Source organism: Cygnus olor, chromosome 6 (genome assembly GCF_009769625.2).
Source record: "Cygnus olor isolate bCygOlo1 chromosome 6, bCygOlo1.pri.v2, whole genome shotgun sequence".
Classification (NCBI taxonomy): domain Eukaryota; kingdom Metazoa; phylum Chordata; class Aves; order Anseriformes; family Anatidae; genus Cygnus; species Cygnus olor.
Window position 1 is genome coordinate 33,656,606 of NC_049174.1, and position 21,560 is coordinate 33,678,165.

A 21,560-nucleotide genomic window follows, 5' to 3' on the forward strand; every position below is an offset into this window, starting at 1 on the left:
CAAACTTCATCAGTAATATAAGAAACAAGCAACCAGCACAACCTATAAGCTTTAGTACTTCTAAGAGTTTGGTATTTAAAAGAGTTTTACAGTTAAAATTACCTCAGTCAACTTAAAACTGTATTACTAGAAACCCAAAATATTTTCCAGGCACAATCATAAAGACAGACTGAGGTGTTACTCTTTTTATGGATCCTTAGTGTTTCAAGAACCATCTGCATTACATAAATATTTCTTTAAAATCTTTTTGATACATAATGGTCCATGGTTCACCAAGACCAAACGACACCTTTAATGCAAAAAAAAAAAAAAAAAAATATATATATATATATATATATATATATAAAAATACTAAAAACTATTTCAACTTCCATAAATAGGGTAACAAAACAATATCCAAAAAGAGGCACAATTAAGTGATTTTTTCAACAGTAGACACAGCAACTTTTCCATCAGTTTCCCTATGTGTCCCAAATCTGGTCTTCTTTCCTCTTGTTTCTAAAATGCTGGTAGTTCACGGTGATGTCAGTGCTTGTTAGTTCACGGTAATGTCTACGCTTGTTAGTGTAAGCGATCATTTGTCTTTGCCACCCATTTTCCCTTGTCCAGCCAACATATTGTAGCTCGTGTCTTCCCTCCGTATTCTCACCTATCATTTCACATGGAATTCCTTTCACTTCATTTCTATCTTTTCCATGATAAAAATGATGCTTCTTGTTCTCACCTTTGCGGTTCTCCCACCATACTCTCCAGACTACCGTCTATTTATTTTTTTGCAAATGCAAGCTATACTTACATTTTGTTTTCTTGCCTCTTCTTCATGCATAAACACTTACAGATAATATCGCAAAAATAAAAAGACATTGTAAATTGTGCTACAGTTGCAGTGAAGACAAGGGACACAGATATTAAAGATCAGACCAAACACTTCTTTCTTAGGTCCTAATTTACACGGCCAGCACCCATTCAATGTTCACGTTATCTCACCTTCATTGCTATTTAAAATCATATTTAAGGAGAAACTGACTCTGTATTTTTTAATTTCATTTCCTTCATGTATAGCACAACCTCTTCTTTTCAAGATACTAAATAAGAATTATCTTTCTTGCAGAACTCTACCATTTTTTAAGCATGGGAGGAGAAAATAAACATCCAAAAAGCTATACGGGTAATACAAGTCAAAATCACTTTTACACACCGTTTCTTCCAGGTTTGTCTAACTTATATCACTGAATTTTGAAAGGGTGATAAATATTTCTGCTGTCACTGTGAAGCGCCAACATCATTACAATGTTGGATAAAATTGAAAAAAATATGAAAGTGGATGTTTAATAATAACAAACTAAAAGCCAAAAGGAGTTTAAGATGAAAGCAGCTTCCAGACAGGGGAGGTGAAACCAACAGGTCTGAACAGACAAAAAGGGAAAGGCAAATGGAGTTTACTAGCAGTCATAGCCTCGAGCTGGCAGGAAGGACTGTAAAGACATGAGGTAATGGGAGGTAAGCACACCACATAGGCAGGGCAGCCAACACTAGCACAAAAAGAGACTGAGGTGGGCCAAGAATGAAGGCACAGGTGTGTGTGTGTGAATACAGTGGAGCAGGGCACAGTATCTATGCATAAACTTTGTGATCAAGTGAAAGACCTTTTATTTTGCCTGGAGAAGAACAAGAATCTCTGAGTGCAGTGAAATGACAATAAGCTCTTTCCTTGGAGAAAATAATTTGCTCCAATCCATCTAAACTTTTTAGCTTCCCATGTTCAGCCAATGTCCTCAGCTCAGTGCAGCTACTATATCGAGCCTAAAACCAACCGTACTACAGGCATCAAACCGAGCTCCGGCCCACACCTGTGCTGTTGGCTCCAGTTTCCAGACTGTACGCCGATCTGCACACACCACCCACAACTCATTATTCTGACTTCGACATGGCACGTATCCACATGGACTTCAGCAAGAAATTTAATACAGCACAAACAGATGGAACACCCGCATTTGTGGCGCCCCATGCCCCACGCAGTAGCTCCTTCAAGACGGTCAATGCAACCAGAATACTTCAGGGAAACGCATACGTGCACTACTGATGTTGAATGATGACTACACGCTCCCATGAGTCCTTTGATAAGAACTTTCCCTGGCAGGAACTTCTGAATCTTTAAATTAAAAGGGCATCAATCTTAAGGAAGGCACTGGGCTGATCTTGAAATCTTTTATTACAGGCATTCTGTTTTTTATTGTTACCTTATTTGGTGTTCTGGGTAGCCACTTTCTAACGAATGGAACAGCAGGAGTGGATGTAAGTTTTATTTTACGTCCAGTGGAAAGCCTACTAAATCTTGTCCATGTATTGGCTGAGACTTTTTAAATGATTGAGGGGACAACAACCCTAACTACAGCACTCTGCCTTTTCCACATTGTTTCCCATAGCTTTTACCATTTGCCTTCTCAACGTATTTTTTCTCCAGAGCATTTTTGAGTGTTTCTTTTGAATATGAGACAGCTGGCAGGGTAGACTTCCTCCAAGACAGTAGGACTCGATCCACCATCCAAGCCTGCAGCTGGGGCTCCCACAGAGCTCTTGATAGAGGGTGTGAAACTGGCACAGGGGACAAAGCCTGCAGAAGCTCTGCTGAGCCAAACGCCATCGCAGAGAGCGCAGGGTGAGGAGCTCCAACAGCGCAATCCTTCAGCCTACAGTCAGCAGTGCAGTTTAACTAGTCAGCTGCTACCTCTGAGAGGGTACCTTTTTCTTGTCATTACGCCCTCTGGGTTGTGACTGCACAGCTATCTACGCACACAAGTGTGGATGGCTGTGTTGCTGCCCCCTCCAGCACTTATCACACCACCCCAGCCAACTTCTTTTCCTTCGCTAAGCTGGCTAAACAAGTTGGTATTTTTCACGATTAAACACGTTGAAATGAAGCACAAGAAGACCACTGCAGCCAGCACCTGGCTAACATTGTGACACAATTTCAACTTTAGTCCTGTTTCTTTGGCAGCTAATGCATATTTTATTCAATAATGCCTGTTGATACAGTCTCTGGTGATTTTCTTGTCCTGCTATTTTTTTTTTGCATAACGTTCCCCTTCAGTTGTTTTCAAACTATGATTGCTTTTGTGGCCCCTCCTCTTCCCTACATTCTGCATTTCCCTTCCTAAGGGAGGTCAACCAAAACAACCATTCAGAGGGGAGAAAAAATACCTAGTCACAGAAGATGTACTTTTTTTTTTTACATTCCACTATGAAAAAGTTACAAGAAGCCAGTCTGTTACCTTCCCTCGTTCCTGTTCCATGAACTGAATAATGTGAAGATAAATATTTCTTGGGATGCTGATCTGGGACGTTGTTCTCTAGCTGAAATGTCTTTCTGAATACCAATTCTGTACCAATATGAAGTGAGGATTTCTGAATACACAGCAGTGTGAACAACAATAAAAACCTATAAATATTAATATAGCCTACTCAGAGAGAGCTGTTGCAGCAAGCCATAGCAGAACTTACTCAAAAAAGACCCCAACCACCCAACATCTCAGGACTTGGTATACCATAAATAACAATAATTGAATACAAGAAAGTCAAACCTGCAGTGACAAACAGTCAAAAACCGACAGGCTGCGCGGGGCAAGGTCCATGCGAGCACAAAGACTGTAATTCCATAATCTCTCTGGACCCTGCTCTGATATCCAATTACTATCACAATTTTCTTTTCTTCTGTCCAATCAGATTTGCTTCTGTTCCAACTTATGTCCATGACCTCCTGTCTGATTGCCACACACCTTCAAGAGTCCGCCTTTATCTTCTCTATACCCCCCCCATAAAGTAACCTTAGACAGTGACAAGATCACCCCTCAGCTGCCTCTTCTCCAGGCTGCACAAGGCCATTTCCCTCAGCCCCTCCTCAGAGATCCTGTGCTCCTTCCCCTACCCAGGCTGGCAGCACTCCATCGGACTGGCTCCACAAGTCAGTGTCTTCCTTGCACCAGAGAGCTCAAACCTGGACACAGCACTCCAAATGCAGCCTCACAAGCACCAAAAGTATTCAGATAAAGGGAAAGAAGAACAGCAGGATCTGAATGAAAAAGTTTGGTAAATGAGTTTTCAAACAAGTACTGAAGATATGTAGTATATAACTTCCCCTCTTTGGCCTCTTTTAATTTTTTTGTTTTTAAACTGACCTGGTTTCTCTTGGGATTGTATCATTGATGACACTCCATATCTTTCCTTAGCAAAATCCTAAAAAGGAGATGAGAAATATATATCAAAGAAGCACACGCAAAGTGACAAATAAAATCACTAGTTAACTGAGATAATATAGAACAATTAGCTATAACACTGAAGTGAAAAAATGTGTTTCAGACTTTTACAGATGCACAAGTGAAATAACTATGTCCTGTGAAAGAAAAAAATTCAACACCGAACACACGACAGGATCACTCTGCTACACAGAAGTTAGTACAAATGCCTCTCCAAAGGGCCTACTACTGAAAATATATTTAATTCCCAATGAAGCAGACCCATTGCTAAGTATTTCCTTCCAATATTCAGGTTCACTGAGAAAAACAACAGACTGTATGCCATTATGGCAGCCAAAGCAAGCCCGACTATCAAAATCTGTTAGGTAAGACAAGGAGATGGGGCCTTTTCTTTAAAAAGATGACACTTCTACATAGTTTCCCAACTAAGCCCACTCATTTTCAAACACTCATTTTCAGCGAGGCTCCCACCTCGCTGTCACCTCCCCACCCCCCCTCCCCAGGCCGGCCCCACGCTAGGCCGGGCGCTCTCCCTTCCCCTTTTCGGGGCCCGGCAACCCCGACAAGGCGGCCACAACGCCTCCCGTCCCCCCCCTCGCTCCCTCCCGGCGGAGACCCACGTCGGCCGCCGGCTGCTCCCCGCTCTCCGGGCGGCGATCGCGCTCCGGGCCCTGCCCGCGGCCGGCGGCGCTCGGCATCCTCCGGCCCCTCACGGTCCCTCACGACCGACTCTCGCGAGATCTTCACCACCCCGTGCTACCGGTGCAACTCTCGCGAGACTTGAGCGTGGCGGTTCGGAGGGCGGGACCGCTCTCCTCAGAGCTGCCCGCGGGCAGCAGGAGCGGGGAGTGTCCGTCGCCTCAGCGCTGTTCTGGGGGTGCCCCATTTTTCTGCAAAACGCCCCATTTTGGCTGCTGCCGTTCCCACAGGGCTTGTCCTGCCTCACGACTCAGCCCGTTTTGACTTTGGGTGACACGTGGCGCTGAGATGTTGTGGCATGCAGCTTGGTGCCAGCATGCTGGGGCAAACCAATTTTTATTTTGGTGTCTCGTAAATAAAATTGAGTCAGGAGGGCCTGCCCTGAGTTTCCTCTCTTCCTCTGAATCCTGCAGTTTATTATTAGCTAGCTAAAACCCAAAAGTAGCCCTGGTAATTTGGGGAGAATAAGCATTAGAGCAAATCCAGGTGTTTCCCTCCAGCTGGGTGCCTAAATCAATGCCGCGGTATTGAGGTCGGGCCTTGCTGCAGGTGGCAACTTTCAAATGCCCAAAATCGAAGTTGCGAGCAGCTGTTGAGTCCTGTGGCCATAGTTTGTTTATTTTATACAGGACAAGAAGAGGGAGTTAGCTGTCCTGATTTAAATTGCAGTTTTGAGTTCTCACATTTGACTAACTAATCCCTTTTGCGGTATCGATTAGAGTTCTTCATTTCCTGTCCTACAGTTGTTTATTTTACGGCGCTTTGTTCTGCATTGGTTCAGCGTCTTTTCTGGTGGGAATCCCCTCGCAAAGTTCCCCTTCTGCCTCTGTCTCACAGAATTATGCGCTTCACCACCAAAAGACCACACAGCTTTCACAAAATCCTTTCTTCTCACGTGAAACGCTGTTTCAAGCTATTAAGATCCAGTAACAGAAAGGACAAATCACGGTTTTCATACCTTCTTACCACAAGACACAAAGTTCTGATGGTAGGGTATCGAGTACTCTATTTAACAGTAATGTAACAGTAATAAAGCACGTGGATTTCTTGCAGCACGCCAGTTGTGTCTTTTCTGTTACCTGTCACCTAGATCACAAGGCTGAAGAGAACCGCTGCTGAATCTTAACTAACAGACAGATGCAAATCTGGTGCCTCACCGCTGAGCAGACATTACCATCTGCGTGACCGAGCGCTCTGTAATTCTCAGCATTTCACTGGCTTTGCTGCAAAATTCAATAAAAACAAACCAACCCTGTAACCCTTGTTTTTATGCTGGGAGCCTTCCAGTAGAGAAGAGCATAATCAGTATATCCTCTGTGGGCAACTAACCTGAAGGCGGTTCTGAAGGAAAAACCCCTTTTAACATAATTGGGGGTGTTAACTGAAGATAAAATATGGCTGCTCAGGGGGCACTCTAGTTAATTACTTCATTGCCAAACTAACAGGGACATTTTCCAGAATACGTCCTCTCGGGCCATTTGTCTGGAATACCTTTGCCTTGCAGTGGCAGAAAGATTTTAGAACAAATTTCTACAATGCACTGAAAATAATAATAAAAAAACAATTGAAGAATAGTTTCACTGACAACAGTTACTTCATATTTGGTTAAATCCCTCAAAATTCTGAAGTAATCCGGGTCTGCAGCAGAAATGCATTTTGCCACATCCATCTCACCGGACTTATTACAACTCTTCTGTTAAGAGGACAAAACAGTGCGAGCTCATCTGCCGCACCTTCTGTTTCGTTGCACCGCTACTGAAAACCACTTAATTGGGGCAGTACCTGCGGCCAGCCATGGAGTGGAAAGTGAGAGGAAAAAGCCGCTGCTGGGCCCAGGGGGAGGCTGAGGGCTGGGAGCCCAGCAGCCGCCAGTGCCGTCCCGGGGGCCTCGGCGAGGATTTCCAAATGAAGGTGACATCAGCCACAGCCAATCCTGGGGCCCCAGCGGTACAGCTGGATGGGAGCCACAGTCCACTTAGGTAACAAGACATGACATACCATGTGCTAATGCTAAATAATTTATCCCTCAGGCATACAGTGAATTGCAAAGCCAAGCTGAGGCCTGGTCAACAGTTTGTGGTTTAAATTAAACCTGCCTTTTCCGTCTTAAAGGGAGAGAGAAGCTTGTCAAGTGTTGTGATCAATGGTGAGATGCAGAAATCCTCTCCTCTCCTCTCCTCTCCTCTCCTCTCCTCTCCTCTCCTCTCCTCTCCTCTCCTCTCCTCTCCTCTCCTCTCCTCTCCTCTCCCAGTTTCAAGTCACTGCAAATACTGATATTTGATATATCCTTGAAACTTAGGCATTAGCACCTGCAGTATCCTAAACTGAAGCTATTGGTCATATGTATATCAGTTTTAAAAAAACTTAAAAACATTACAAGGTGTTTCCATAGCAGAGTCACTAATGCGTCTCTCTAGGAATCCAGCGGCATTTGTCTCTGCGTAGGCTGAAGATCACTCTCTGTACTGGATGGTTTAAGCTAGCAGTAAACAGGCTGGATGTGATGTTAACCACAGCATTTCTTTGCCTGCTGGTGGCTGCTGGAACTTGTAGTGTAGTCTTTCCAGCTCAATGATCCAGCTAAGCCCAGCCTAACCTTTGACATACTTCTGTTAAAATATAGTGCTGCTTTTACTTAAGAGCTGGGTGCCACATCATGCTGAACTGAAGCCATGAGAAGTTGAAGACAGACAGCACCTTCCACAGTCTATCCTTCTGTAGCGCTTTACAAAAATGGTTGCTCAAATATTCTTTAATCTTCCAGTTTAGTATTGATCAAGAAATGGACAGTTAAATATACACTGTGATGATGGGAAGGAGATAGGAATTGCATTTAAGTTATTTTAGCGTACGAAATTAAAAGGGCTTCTGGCTTATGGAATAAGTGAGATTGTATTTGCCTAGACTACATATTTGGCTAGATAAAACCTGGAGAATTAAAAGGAGCATGTGGAAAAAAATACAAAACAAATTGGTAGTGTCTCTGAAAGGTCTTCAGGGAATTCAGCTTTATTGCCACAATAGTACACTTTCTAGTATGCAATTACTCGTTGTCATGGAAAGGGATTTTGAAGATTTCTCTTCTCCTGGATGCTGCAAAGCATACTTAATTTAAGTAAGAGGTTGCGTTTGATTTTTCCTTTCCGTATTAATTTATATATTTAGGTTCCTGTGTAAACCTCATCAGTCCATTATCCAAGTTTCTCTTAGATAACCAAAAGGGAAAAAATACTGAAAAAAAAATTAGCAGCTAAAAAATAAACATATTATTCATTTTCTAAGTTAAGTAAGTTCATAGTTCACTCTGATAGAGAAAGCTCTCCTATTTATAATTTTCATCCTTGGCAAAAATACATAATTTTTTTTTAATTGATCATTCTGTTTTTACTCAAACATTTGTACAATGAATAACAAAGGCTTTGCATCTAAATCCAAGTAGGAACAGAATTTGGCAAATCTAATTCCTTCCTGGATTTTCGCAGCTCTACTTCCTTTAGGAAGTTTTTAGTCAATGGGAAACAAAGGCTTATTGAAAGGATTAAAGTTACAACTATTCCCTTTGTTTTAGAGGTTCAATCACGGTTTTCCTCTAGTAAACAACATTTGCAATTAATAAGACTTCTAAAAAAACAGGAACTTTGGGGAAGTACGTGATTATGATAAGCAGCAGGATTTCTTTTAACAGAACTCTATACAAAGGTGTAGTCCTTTTAAGTTGGGACAATGATAAACAATTGAGTTTCTCAATGCATTTTGAAAGTGTTCCTTCTGATAAACACAAGACAACATGCTCTGCAGTCGGGGATGGGCAATATATTTAAATAGGATAAATCTTGTCAACAGTTTATTGGGTCCCAAAATGATTTTAAATAGCTGCAAACAACTCGCATTTCATATCATGCATAAACCTAGTAATCGTGTCTTACACAATGAGGTATCTATGCCCATTGGATATACAGCACTGCATATATTTATGAACTATTACCCATAAATTGTTTATTGTTTCCTTTATGTGATGCTTGAAAAAGGCATTTGGATAGCCGTTATCTGTGCATGAATAAGAACACACGGAATATTTAATCTTTATAATTTATCTTTTGCTGGGTTTTTGTCATGAAATATCTTATGAATATTTTTATGTTTATGTCAGCTCTATTTTTCCTCCTCGCTTTGTGTATATTCCCAAGGAGTGGTCTCCTGACAGAGGGAAACTGAGGGATATGGTGTGACTTTGTGGACAGCCCTCCCTGGAGGGCAGTGTGGAGCTGCGGGATGACTGGGAATGAGTGTGCCAGGAGACATTTCATGAACAGCTCATCTATTGTTCTGACCCAAGTGTCCAATTCTTTTTCTGGGGTGGCTTACGTCCAAAGGGTGCTGAAAACAGTAATCTGGAGAATAAAGGAACAGCAATTCTAACCGGCCCCTGAAGTGCAAGCTCATTGTTATTTCTCAAATGCCATTTCTCATTTACAAAAAGCATATTAAGCCATTGTCCTTCTGATAATATTTTTTACACTTTTATCTCACACATAGGCAGATTTCTTCTATCAGAATTTTTGAGTAAGTGTTCCGGCACACTTGCTAACTTCTAACCCAGATTCAGCTTCTGGTGAAGTTGTAAATCTTTAGAAACAGAAGGTTTTAATGGGAATCCTGACTCGGGACTTTCACCGTCAGGAACAATGCTCTGTTATCAGCAAGAAGTGAGTCAGGCACCAACACAAAATCTGTCTTTGAGATCATCCATTAAGAGTAAATGTTCTTTGTTGCTGTCTAAAACAAACAAGAAGCAGTGACGAGTCATCTAAGTGATTAAATGCGACACAGAGGACGTTAAATACTGTTTTTCAGACATTTTCCTATAGCAATCATGAGCTATTTTTTAAACAAAGCGTGTTATTGGTTAAGGCTGCTGCAACAGACATTCTGCATGTGTACATTGAAACAGACTGTGAAGACAGTCACATGGAAATTTGTAAGTTAGAGTACATGGACAGACTGATTCTTAGAGGAAATAAGTGTTAGCATGAGAACAACAGCTGAACTAAAATCCCATAAGCCAGGAAAAACAGCTACACAATTACACTAACAGGTGGTTGGTTTCAAAACAAATTTCAAGGTCTGACAGCTCTGTGCACCTGCTTTGGGCTGATTTCTTTTAAGGAGTTAGATTTGGCATGAACCATTGATAAAAACCATAATTCTTTGTGTCTGAGAAAAGTCATAATTACCATATAGTGATGATAAACTTCTAAAGCTTGCTAAAATAGTACTTAGCCAAAAGGTAATGTGTGTCATTGTGCACACTGTCATTATAGCTCAAGCTTTTCTCTACCAGAGAGCTTCAGGCAAACACCATTAGGATCAAACCTCTCCTTCTGTAAACGGAGATAATTCCATCTCACTAGGGTGGTGTGATTTGAATTAGGTATGACTTCAGCCTTTTCGTTCACCCTCATAAGAAAAATCACTTTTGATGGGAGATCTAGACAAAGATATTCATCAAATTTGGTTTTAAAGGATGTACTCTGTTTGAAATTTCTTTTAATTGCAAACATTTTACTTGGGAGGTTTTTTCTTTGCTTATCTTTGTTCTCAGGTTATAGGTAATTTTTTTTTCTGAGTTTTGGAGAAAAGAGGGATAGTCATTTTCATGTTTGGGAAAAAGGAGAATGTGCTTTTATTGTTTAAATTTCACGGTTTTTACTTACAGGAGGTCCTTTATGGATGGTTCACACGTGTCAGGAAGAAACAGTAGAGATCTTAAATTTGATCAGAGCAGAGTCACAAATGTAGTGTTTTAGGTTGAAGTTAATTACTTTCTATGGAATTGAATTAAGATTTTCAGAACGGTCTGAACACCTAGAATTAAAGTGCCTGTAATTTTCAGTTAGTGGGATTGCATACGGTGCCAGGTTTATCACATCTCTGTAAGATCTGGGCCTTCATTTTGAGCACCTCATGCAAACCTAAAGCGTTATGTTTTCACGTGAGGCAATCCTGACTTCTGGAAATGTTTTGTTAGTTTCTTCCAGGGGGAGCAGGAAGAAAATGATCCCAATTTTCAGGTCTGAGCAACCCGTGTGATTAATTGAAACGCATACCTACGGCATAGTACAGTTCTGGGGCACCAGTGTGGGCTGTAGGCTGTGCAAACTGCAGCTACTTTTCACTGCTATCATTCCTGTCCCCCTTGTCTGGTGAGCAAAATTTGCAGACACTCATAGGCTTTATGGTGTTTAGGATTGTGGGGAGTGCACACAGAACTCCTAGGTTAGTTCTTTATTCTACTGAGGGTGATTCCCCTCTACATTTAGCTGGTTTTATAGGTGATTAACTGATGAGAATATGGAAGATATTCACAGCTGATAGCAGAGAAACAGATAAACAGGGCGATTAACCTGTCACATCCCATCTCCTTTTTACACACGAACATATAAATCTTATATGATGATTGGTTTTGTTTTAACTGTCCTTCATTGGGAATGACTCAATACTTTACCTGTTGTGGTTTTTTTTCTGAAGATTCTGTTTTCCAGACCTTGATAGACTCATCTCTTTTGGATAGTTGAGAACGTTCCCGTTAATTTGTGCTTGGCTGCTATACATGATTTAACTGTGTAACTGTCAAGGTCTGCCTGTCTTTTTTTTATATATATTTTTATAGTTACATTTCAGATCCCATGATCTATGGACTTGAAGCCATCTGGCTGGAAAATAAGATTCATTAATAAAGACTGAGGTGCCCTTTTCTTTGGGTCATAACACAGATGCTAGCACAAAGGCAACACCTCAGCCGCCTTCCTCAAGGAAGAACAGTTAGCAAAGCTGAGCATTAGGTTCAAGAGCTGAGCACAAGGTTTCATCATTTGGAGGACTGAGATACAGAAAGAAAAAAAATCCAGAGATCATGTGGATGAAGAATCTGGGAATCTGCAGATTTTCCATAATGAATATTTAACAGCAAGCCAGGGCCTGCAGCCTTTTCTACCAGTGCAACTAGTAGAGGCTGTCTGTGCAGAGTGCTCTTAAAGAAAAAGCACTTTCTCTTAAAGAGAGTACTTTCTCTTAAAGAAAGCAGGCTACCACATCGCTCGTGTGGTAACTTGCTTGCCTTTACACCAAGGTTCAATGTGAAACCACACCTCAGACTGAACTACTCGTATAGATGTGCCCCTGTCCATTTCAGACGGGGTCATCCATCTTAGCAGAGTTCTTCAGTTTAAGCTAACCTGGCTGACCTTACTTGAAACAGAACAGGAAATGCTCTGAAGAGCATATGCAGGCAGCATAGATAAGGATTACTGATTTCCACTGAAGTGTGGCACGATGAACACTTGAGAGAGAGACAGCGGGCAGTAGCTTGTACAGTACGGCTGTTTGCAAAGGCAGGTTTGTCTACAGTGTGAATCATTCTGAGAAGATGTCAATCTCAGGGGCTTTTTTGTGTTTGGAGACTACCACTCTGCTGTCTGCACTGCCATGGCTAGCAGTGCTTCAGCCAGCTTGAGAGCTGTGTTGTATCTGTAGACACCAAACTGCTATGGGGGGATCCTTTGGCACTTTGTTAGAATGTGGCTCTAAGCTTTTCAAAAGCTCAGGACAGATCAGGACGTAGCTTTCAATGCTTGTCTCAGAGACCTGAGTGCTGAAGAGTGCTCAGATTTTAAATGGAAAGATTTGACCCCCTTTGGGAAGGAAGGGCAAATAGAACTGCAAGTAGGAAGCTCACCTTTAATAACACATGAACTATTTCTTAACAAGCTTTACAATTGCTTTGTTTCTCCCTCCTCTAGTGCTATAAACATGGCTAGCTGAAAGAAGACCTTAGAAAACAACTCAAGGAAGCTATGAAGACTGTTGGGAAAGCAAAGAAGCCAGCTGGACCGGTTAGTGTTAAACACCACCTCTTATAGTTGTATACTGACACACAGTCTCAAAGAAGAAAATTTGTTTTTTCCTCTTGTAGCCCTTTTGTTTTTTAAAGACGAAGAACTTGTCCTGAATTCTTGTCTAGATTTTACAGAAACAACGGTTAGATTATGGGATTAAATCGTATGCGGTCTGCATCTCTCTGGTTTATAGTTTTAGCTGGTCCATTTGCTGTTGCATCTAAGTACACTTCAAAAGCAAAAGCAAAACATTTGACACTGTGCTACACAACATCTTTGTCTCTAAATTGGAGAGACATAGATTTTACAGATGGACTACTCTGTGGGTACGGAAATGACTGGATGGTTGTACTCAAAGAGTTACAGTCAATGGCTTGATGTCTGTGGGAAGCCAGTGACAAGTGGCGTTCCTCAGGGGTTGGTATTGGGACCAGCACTACTTAACTTCTTTGTTGGCAACATGAACAGCGGGATTGAGTGCACTCTCAGCAGGTTTGCCGATGACACCGAGCTGTGTGGTGCGGTCGACACGCTGGAGGGAAGGGATGGCATCCAGAGGGACCTGGGCAGGCTGAGAGCTGGGCCTGTGCAAACCTCATGAGGTTCAACAAGGCCAAGTGCAAGGCCCTGCACCTGGGCCGGGGCCGGGGCAATCCCAAACCCAAACACAGGCTGGGCGGAGAATGGACTGAGAGCAGCTCTGAGGAGAAGGACCCAGGGGTTTTGGTTGATGAGGAACTCAACATGGCCTGGCAACCTGCACTTGCAGCCTGGAAAGCCTTTTTCTTTCTTTTATTTTGAGATAGTGCAGAGCCCACAGCATTGTCTTTGGGAACATTACTACATTTTTTAAACAAACAATGGATGTGGGTAATATGGGCACAGCTTTCCTGCTTGAATCTTCACCTGGTGTTGTCAGTAGTTTGTAAGTGTTGCGGCAAGCCCTTCTTAACGAGAACCAGAAACAGATAAGAAACAAAGGAATGATGGTAAATCTAGACTATTTTTTTTAATGGGGCGTTGCTGAAACATTGTTTGACGTTGTGTTCTAGTCATTTAAGGTAAAGCTGGGATTTGCAATTTAAAGCAGTTTTCACAGGAAAGTTCTAAGAGGGTACACTAGGTCCTAGTAACGGAAGCTTTTAATGTGGAGTGATTTATCCACTTTTCACAGTAATTTCAGATTACATTTTTTGAACTGGTACAATGAAGCAAGTGAGGGCATTCTCATACATAAAGCTCACTTTTTAAAGCATACTAATAGGCTGGATTCTGTTTGCAGTCTTCATATAGGCCTGGTAAATAGACAGCTGCTTAATCCAACATTGATCAGGAAAAGATTTTAGTACATCCATTTTTCCCTTACAGTTTAGTGACGAGGCTTTCTCTCATTTTTCTCATTTTGGACACAATTACCACAGCAAGCACATTTGTCCAGGAACTGGGAAATACATTTTATGTAATGTTAAAATTCTAAACCTCTTGCTTAGGAGGCTGTGCCATTGAGAATGTTGAATTTTTAGTAGCTTGTCATATTTTATATCTGAAGATTCAAGGAGATGGGGTAATATTGACAAGTCATAGGTTAAAACTATGAGTGAAAGTAAGTTTGTAGGCATCAAATCTAACTTTTCCTGCTTTGTGATGTGTAAAAAAGGTGTTGGGTCTAGGTGGTACAGTTGATGAATGCAGGCATCTCTAATTTGAAGTGACCATCATGCATTTCCAGAGTACCTACTACGGTGGTCACTGTAATGTTACGTAGTGTCCTTGATCTCTATTCTTTTCTTAATCGTGCATGAGTGGAAACACCATGCAATGCCTTTGTTGTCCAGGGTGGTCTGGGCAAGCACATGCACTGTGTGCAGTGCACGGTGGGAGGACTGGATGTTTCCTGGCCCTGACTGCTTTGCTTTCCCTTTTGTTCCTCCACCAGGCAGCCTGCATCGCTCTCCATGGTGCATTAAGTCTTCCTTGCAGGCAGTCGTGGCCGTCTGGTACCTGTCAAAGAATGGCACTAGGGGCAGGTGTCCCTCTGTCACTACGTCCTACCTAGTGCGACAGTATTTAATCTCTCTTCCTCAGATTTTCACTGCCTCCTATTTGAAATCTTAGAGGCAACTCTGATGTAAATCAAAAGACGTTTTCTTGTTTTGTCTTCAAGAGCCCAATTCTCCTTGTATAGACTAACTCCCATTTGTAAATAGTAACTCTGCCTCTGTGGTTGGTTAAGTTATTGAACTATATTTCTCATTTTAGACTTCATTTTTATTTTCAGAAAAGCAATCTATGACTCTTTACGTTAGGAATGAAGGGGAGGTTTTACTGGAACATTTTGCAAGCTGAAATGATTCTGACATTAAAAAAGAAATTCTCATCTCCATTAAAGGTTTGGCTACATTTAGGAAATGGTTTTATCCACAATAATTTATCTCAAATTGGAGGGAAATTTGAATTCTAAAGAGACACCATAGGAGATTAAATATATTATGCATGCACAGCAGGAACAAAAGGAAATGGCTCTGTATGAGGGACAGCAAAAGTGAGGAGACAGGAAGGAGGAGAATGCAGTTTTTGCAAAAGGAATATGAAACAAACAAGCAAACCATTTGTGTCGTCCATGTAGCAAACAAGAATAATAACAACAGAGAAATAAATGCAGCAAAGAAGACAGGATTAAGAAAATGTAGTTAGTTATACTGAGTGAGCTGATCGATCTGGAATTGTCTTTTTATACCATCTACTCTCTTGTACTTTGAAACCAATTTGAAGTACACTAAACAAGAAAAAAGAAAAATGCCTAATAAGCCAGTTTTGACTTCGGATGTTTGAGCTGTGAAATGCTTTTGTTTATTTATTTGTTTGTGATGTTATCTACAAATGGTGACTGATTTCTTCCTGTACAATATCCATTCACTGCAACTAAAGAGAGGGATGGGACATTCAACCTTTGTCTTTGGAAGAAGAAAATGAGTTGTACATACAAAGAGAACAAGTTATCTATATTGTTGTTGTAGTTGTCCCAGTATTTCTATACCAAGCTCTCAATCTTTGCAAGTCATAAATGCCATATAACTTCTTCTAGAGTAGGTTGAATTACATTTCAAATTACTTGCTCAGAGAGAGCATTACCCATGTCATCTCAGACACAGCATTGCTATTTTAAAAGCTTTTTGCCTGGTTCCATGTCCAGGACACGTTTTCTGCGCAATATGCTGCTTCAAACTTATTATGATTCATAATCATTAGTGAAAAGCAACTTCATAAGGCAGTTCAACATTTAAAGTATCACAATGCAAACTTAGAAGAGGTCTCAGTACAGCAATAATACTTCTTAGTCTTCACTGCAATTACAAAATAGAAAAAGATTTAAAAGATTTATACATGTTGTTCCCATTTGATTTATCTCAAGCCATGCTCTCACCATGAATTCTGTAGCTTTCTTCCTTTCTGCTTTGTTTGTCACGAGCCATTTTCTGCTTAGGTGGTTAATTTTACGTTTGCTTTGGAAGGGCTCGCGCTCTGGCTTTGTGTCTCGAAAGCAGTGGCGTTAAACTGAACAGAGTACAGCCTGGAATCACTTGGAATCCAACTGCTTCCAGTAACATAGGGATGGCTCCTATAAACACGACATGAGCTCTGAAGAGAGAAATGGAGAGATCTGTTTATGAACGGGAAGAGAAACTTTCTGTCCAGAGTAACTGATTTAAAATTCATGTCTCTATTTCCTAAACCACCTCCAAAGGAGATCAAAATGATGCTTAGGGTTTAGTTTAGCTATTAGAATCAGTGGTTTAGTTAGCTGTAGCTTTCCACTGAATAGCCAAAGAAAATGTATATGATACATTTATAAAATGATTCTCTCCTTTTTTTCCTTCGTTGTGCTCTTTTCCTCTTATCTACTGTTTTTTCCCCCCTTCTCTTTTCTCTTTTGTCTCTTTCTAGAAGTTCCTCTCTTGATTTTCTGAGTTTGTTTCTCTGTAATGCCCAGTTTCTAGGAATTGGCAAAAGTTCTCAATGAAGTCAAATAGGCCATCTTTTTTTTTTTTTAATTTAATATTTTTTCCCTTTATTGACTTTATACGTTTTAGTCAGATTGGAGAGCTGTTGCATTTAACTACGGGCATCATTAGTGAAGATCCGTGTGTGCACAAGTGAGAGCAGAATTGGCTCAAAGTCTACTTCAAAAGGAAATTGAGTAGGATCCTGCAATCCCTACCTGCTTCCCTTTCCAACAGCAATGAGCTGAATCAGAAGGAAACTAATGAATTCTGGTCGATTTCCTTCAGCGCACCAAAGCTCTTTAAACACCTACTGAAGAAGGGAAATGAAGTAGGATTAGTCCATTTCCCTTTGAAGCCAGCTGTGTGTTCACAGTGCGAGCACTGGAACGTTATTTCACTTGCCACTTTCTGGCTGGGGGCCAAACTCTAGGATCATCTTGAATTGATGCAGGGGCTGAAAACATGGAGGGTAACACACAGGCTGCTTCCGAACAGTGAGTCAGAAATTGATATCTGTATGGCAAATCGACTTATGCTGCTATTCTTCAGTTCTTTACCTCTTTTGCAGGGATCACTTCATTTTTTCTTTAGCTTTGTCTTGGCCATAGGCTGTTCTGGGGCCTTATTTTCCCTTTTAGATTCCCTTTAGATTTTCCCCCTTAGACTTCAAATGGGAGTGTGAATTTTTAATGTAGTGCTAAGACATATTGTTGTTTCTTTAGTGCTATTAGGTTGTGTTTCATCTTATACTGAGTGTGTTTGGGAAGGAAGGATATTTGAGGAACTGTATAATGCAGTATATGTGTGACTCATGCAAGTACTATTGTTCTGCATGTGTATAGGACTTTTCTGTCCAGAAAGTCTCGAACCATTTTGTAAATAACACAATGATTTCATAGCACGTGAAACTATCAGGGACTGCAATTCCCTTTTTGCTCCCAAAGGGCAAGACTTCACTTTTGCCACTGGGTTTGCTTTTAGTGTTCCAGAGCTATGGCTGCCATGCAGTTCAACAGTTCTGATCCTTTGTGAAGGACATAAGCAAAAGGTAAGGAAAAGATAAGCAGAATCACATTCATAGCAATAGACACATAAAGTACACTGGCATGAAAGTGGCTGCAGTCATGTAATTACTGTGTCGTAGTCGTGAAGGGAAGAATTGGAACATTTGGGCTGGGACTGTTCTTCTACAGAGAGCTCTTGGATCTCTGTGTCCTCACAGAGTCTTTCTTAATTGTAATGTGTCCACAGACATTGGCCTCGGCCTTGTCTATTACAGAGCATCTGCCACGTCCGTGTTTTTCCATGCCACGGTGGTTCTTGCCTGTTTAGTTACGGCACATTTCTGAAAGGTGCAAACTAAGCTGACAAATGTGCTGCCCTGATGGCATAAATGAGCCTGCAGCGAGCGTTCACTGGCAATGCAGTGTCAGCTGGAGGTTACACACATTTTTCACGGTTTGTGTTGATGTAGCTATGCTGGCAGAAATTTGTACTGTAGTGCTGACTCGAGGGATCAGGGGATGAAGATTCTTGGCTGCCCTTAAAGTAGATGTATACTAACCAGATTAGGGATTTGTAGATTAGGACTGGGACTTCAGCCTTGGTCCAGAGGTGAGAGGAGGACCAGTGGAATACCCAGAGCCCCAGAGCAATATCAGACTGCGTCAGCCTGAATTCAGCACAGCTTCTCTCTGAGGTTCACGTTTGCTTGCAGGTTGAGGGAGCTGCTGATTTGGTAACAGAACTGACAAAAGGCAACAAACGTAAGCAACCTTCATCTTAAAACCATGCTAACAATAAATTTAAGGAAGCTAACAATAAATGTAAGGAAGTTGGCTTGTTATTCTGACTGCAGTTTTTTACCTAATAATACTGTCTCTAATAGACAGTGACAGATTACAGGAGCAGAGCTGAGTTCAAACCTCAAAATCTGAATCTGTATGGCCTTGGCTTTTAAGAAGATTAGGCAGTCCAAACCTAAATCCATGTATAAAACAGTGATCTCTCTTCAGGCTGTGGAAAAACCAAAGGAATTTCTTAGTTTGCTGGTCTTTGTTCTCAGGAAGGCCCAGTGAAAGGAGGGAAAATGAGAAAGGCTATGCTCACATTCCTGAAGAGGCCTTAAAAAAGAAAAAAAACACCCAGGAGATAAAGAGTCAGGTAGGAAACGATGAATGGCCTCGAGAATTTACATGCAAAACTGCCCTTAAAGGAGACCTACAGGAAAGCTCAGCAAACCTCTGTAAGTACTGTTACCTCAGCCAGAAGCTACCAGAGAGCTGGGTACTCTGCAAAGCCCAGCGAGCAGCACTAAATGCATGTGCACAGATTAGACATGCATGACTTCTGGGGGCCCTGAGATGGGGTTGCACCCCGTCAGGGGAGCGGGGAAAAAAACAAACAACAACAAAAAAAGTGCAGATAATTCAGTCCTCCCCGGCCCTCCACTGTGGAGATGTTCCCTTTTGTAGTCCGTACAACAGAGGTAGAAATTAGGCCACAGCATCACTGGAGCAGCCGGGCAGGCTCTGTCTGTGCAGCAGCAGCATGTGCTTCTTTTCAGGGAGTTGCGTGGCAACGAAATGCTGTCCGCCTGGGTAGCTGCAGGAGCCCATTGAAAGCCAGGGAAGGCCAAGAGGGAAGGAGAGAAAGGGAAAAAAAGGAGCACGGGGGGAGTGAGCTCACCAGTTCAGACAATTCTGGCAGCAAAGCGAGGCCGCCAGGCATGAAAGAGGGGAGGCAAAGTGGGAAAAGGGAGAAAAGCTGGGGCTATTCAAGAGTAAATCTCTCCAGAGATGTCTCATTTTATTTCATAGGCAGAGAGGGAGGTAATGTCACTGGTTTTATAGAACATATGAGGAGGGTCACACCCACAGGATATATTACTTCTTATGTGTTAAATATGCATCTGAAAATCAGAAAGTGCTTGTGGAAAGCTGAATTTGCAGACACAGCCTTACTGTGGGTAATGAAAGGCATCCTCCGCCGCAGCCGTGCGCCCTGTGTGGCTTTGGGGGGCTTTCGGGCCACTGAACTCGGCTGCCACCAGCCCAGCAGGACAGGACATGCGAGCCCCTGCACTGACGTCACTGAGCGCTGGGCTGGGAGCGAATCCATTATAATGACCAACAATTAGACAGCACCGCTGTGCCAAGTGACTGATTTCTGTTAGTGTGGGAACTGGTTAAATATCACCTCATCTGGGATTTTAAAGAACCTAAGGGAGTCGAGTGTTTAGCTCTCGCTGAATTTCAATTGCATATCTCCCAGGGAAAATTAATGAGCTGAGTCCTAAGAAACCTTGCTGTTTGAAGAGGAGTCTGCATTTATTGTTTGTTGCCCAGTTCTGTTTTCCCCCTCATTTGTAGATTCAGGGCATTCATTTTTACATGCAGAAATATTTATCAGAAATTTCAGTTAGCAACAGTTCAGAAATTTGAGTCCTTGCTGTTCTGGAACAAACTTTTCAAGTATTTCCAATTAAATTCTATTGTCAGAGTTGTGAAATAAATAGTTGTGAAGACTGACACCCTGACTGCTTTGAGAGTTAGCAGCTCACTGAACTAGTTGGTTAGATCTTCTAAAAGTCAAGATCAAAATCATTGGATGAGTACTGAGTCAGCCTTCACTGCAGGCTATTGCAGTATGCTTTCCTAGAGAAGACTCAAGACCTAGAGAAAATATTGGAATTACTTAAATATCCAAACAGGAAATGCTGCATTAAATTAGATGAGTATTACATCTGACAAGAAGCCAATTTTTGACAGTTACCAGAAGCGCAGGGAAGTATATTACGAGTAATTTTGAAAAGGATTGCCTGTAAAGGGAATCTCTTTCAAACTGTAACATGTTGCTCGTAGGACTATGTTTTTAAATATAAAGCTTAAAGAAAATATGTATTAATACGATTGGTCATTGTAGGAACTCCAGAGGAGCTGTAAGGTCCCTACAGACAAATGCATCTGTTGTAAGTCTGAATTATTTTTCTGTGGTGAACAATTTCCGAGATGCATTCTGCCAGGAGCTCTGTTCACCCTAAATTGTTCAATCCTTGGGTTTCCTCTAGGTACGTACAGGAATCCAGCTACTAGCATGAATTTGCTTAATACATTTAAATTAGGAAAAGGACTGCACAGTCCTTATTGCACATGAGACCGATGAGATGTTAGGGGTCAGACATACCCTCCAGGAACACGGATGTGGTGTCCTACTGTCCTGGTGTGTGCAGGGCACTTTTCAGCAGCAGCCAACCGCATTCGAATTTCGGGAATGACACCAACAGCCTCCGATGAAAGCAGCCTGGATCTTTTCTCACTTACGTAGTTAGTTGATGTTTTATGGTGAAAGCTGAGATTAGGAAGCTCTCCTTGCAAAACATACCCAAAGAACGGGCATAATATTTCAATTATGTCTGAAAAAATCTGTCATTTGAGGTAACAAACGTATACAATTACACTTTCACACAGAGTGAGATGTAAAAGAAGCTGTAATAAAATAAAATAAAATGCAGATAAAGGAAACAATTTTGTTTCCTTTGGAAACCAGAACGTAAATTACTGGTTGTCATTTTAATATTTTTTGTTGCCTTTTAATAAGTGTTGTGATTTTTTTCCAAACAAGGTAGAATGTCTGGGGAGAATTAACCACCTAGATAATGAGTGGTTGTAACAGTTGGAGCCGTAGCATTTGGGGCACTGAAAGAAGCA

General features: G+C 41.5%; 1 protein-coding gene and 2 long non-coding RNA genes across 3 annotated transcripts in view; 1 reads left to right on the plus strand and 2 right to left on the minus strand.

Moving 5' to 3' along the window:
• Nucleotides 1–5,020, minus strand: part of DARS1 (aspartyl-tRNA synthetase 1) — a 39,388-nt gene extending 34,368 nt beyond the window's left edge. Inside the window, exons 1-2 of the mRNA XM_040561816.1 lie at nucleotides 4,874–5,020; nucleotides 4,176–4,233 (exon numbers count right to left, since the gene is read on the minus strand). Of these exons, the coding sequence (XP_040417750.1) occupies nucleotides 4,176–4,233; nucleotides 4,874–4,951 (136 nt within the window). The 5' untranslated portion in view covers nucleotides 4,952–5,020. The remainder of the gene's footprint in view (nucleotides 1–4,175; nucleotides 4,234–4,873) is intronic.
• On the minus strand, nucleotides 3,233–4,169 carry LOC121072310. The gene is made up of 2 exons (XR_005821113.1): nucleotides 3,926–4,169; nucleotides 3,233–3,439 (listed from the first exon to the last, which is right to left on the minus strand). It is a non-coding gene; the product is annotated as an uncharacterized LOC121072310 (long non-coding RNA).
• A 93-nt stretch (nucleotides 5,021–5,113) lies between the features above and the next one.
• Nucleotides 5,114–21,560, plus strand: part of LOC121072311 — a 68,544-nt gene continuing 52,097 nt past the window's right edge. The window contains exons 1-2 of the long non-coding RNA XR_005821115.1: nucleotides 5,114–6,931; nucleotides 12,752–12,844. This is a non-coding gene — a long non-coding RNA (uncharacterized LOC121072311). The remainder of the gene's footprint in view (nucleotides 6,932–12,751; nucleotides 12,845–21,560) is intronic.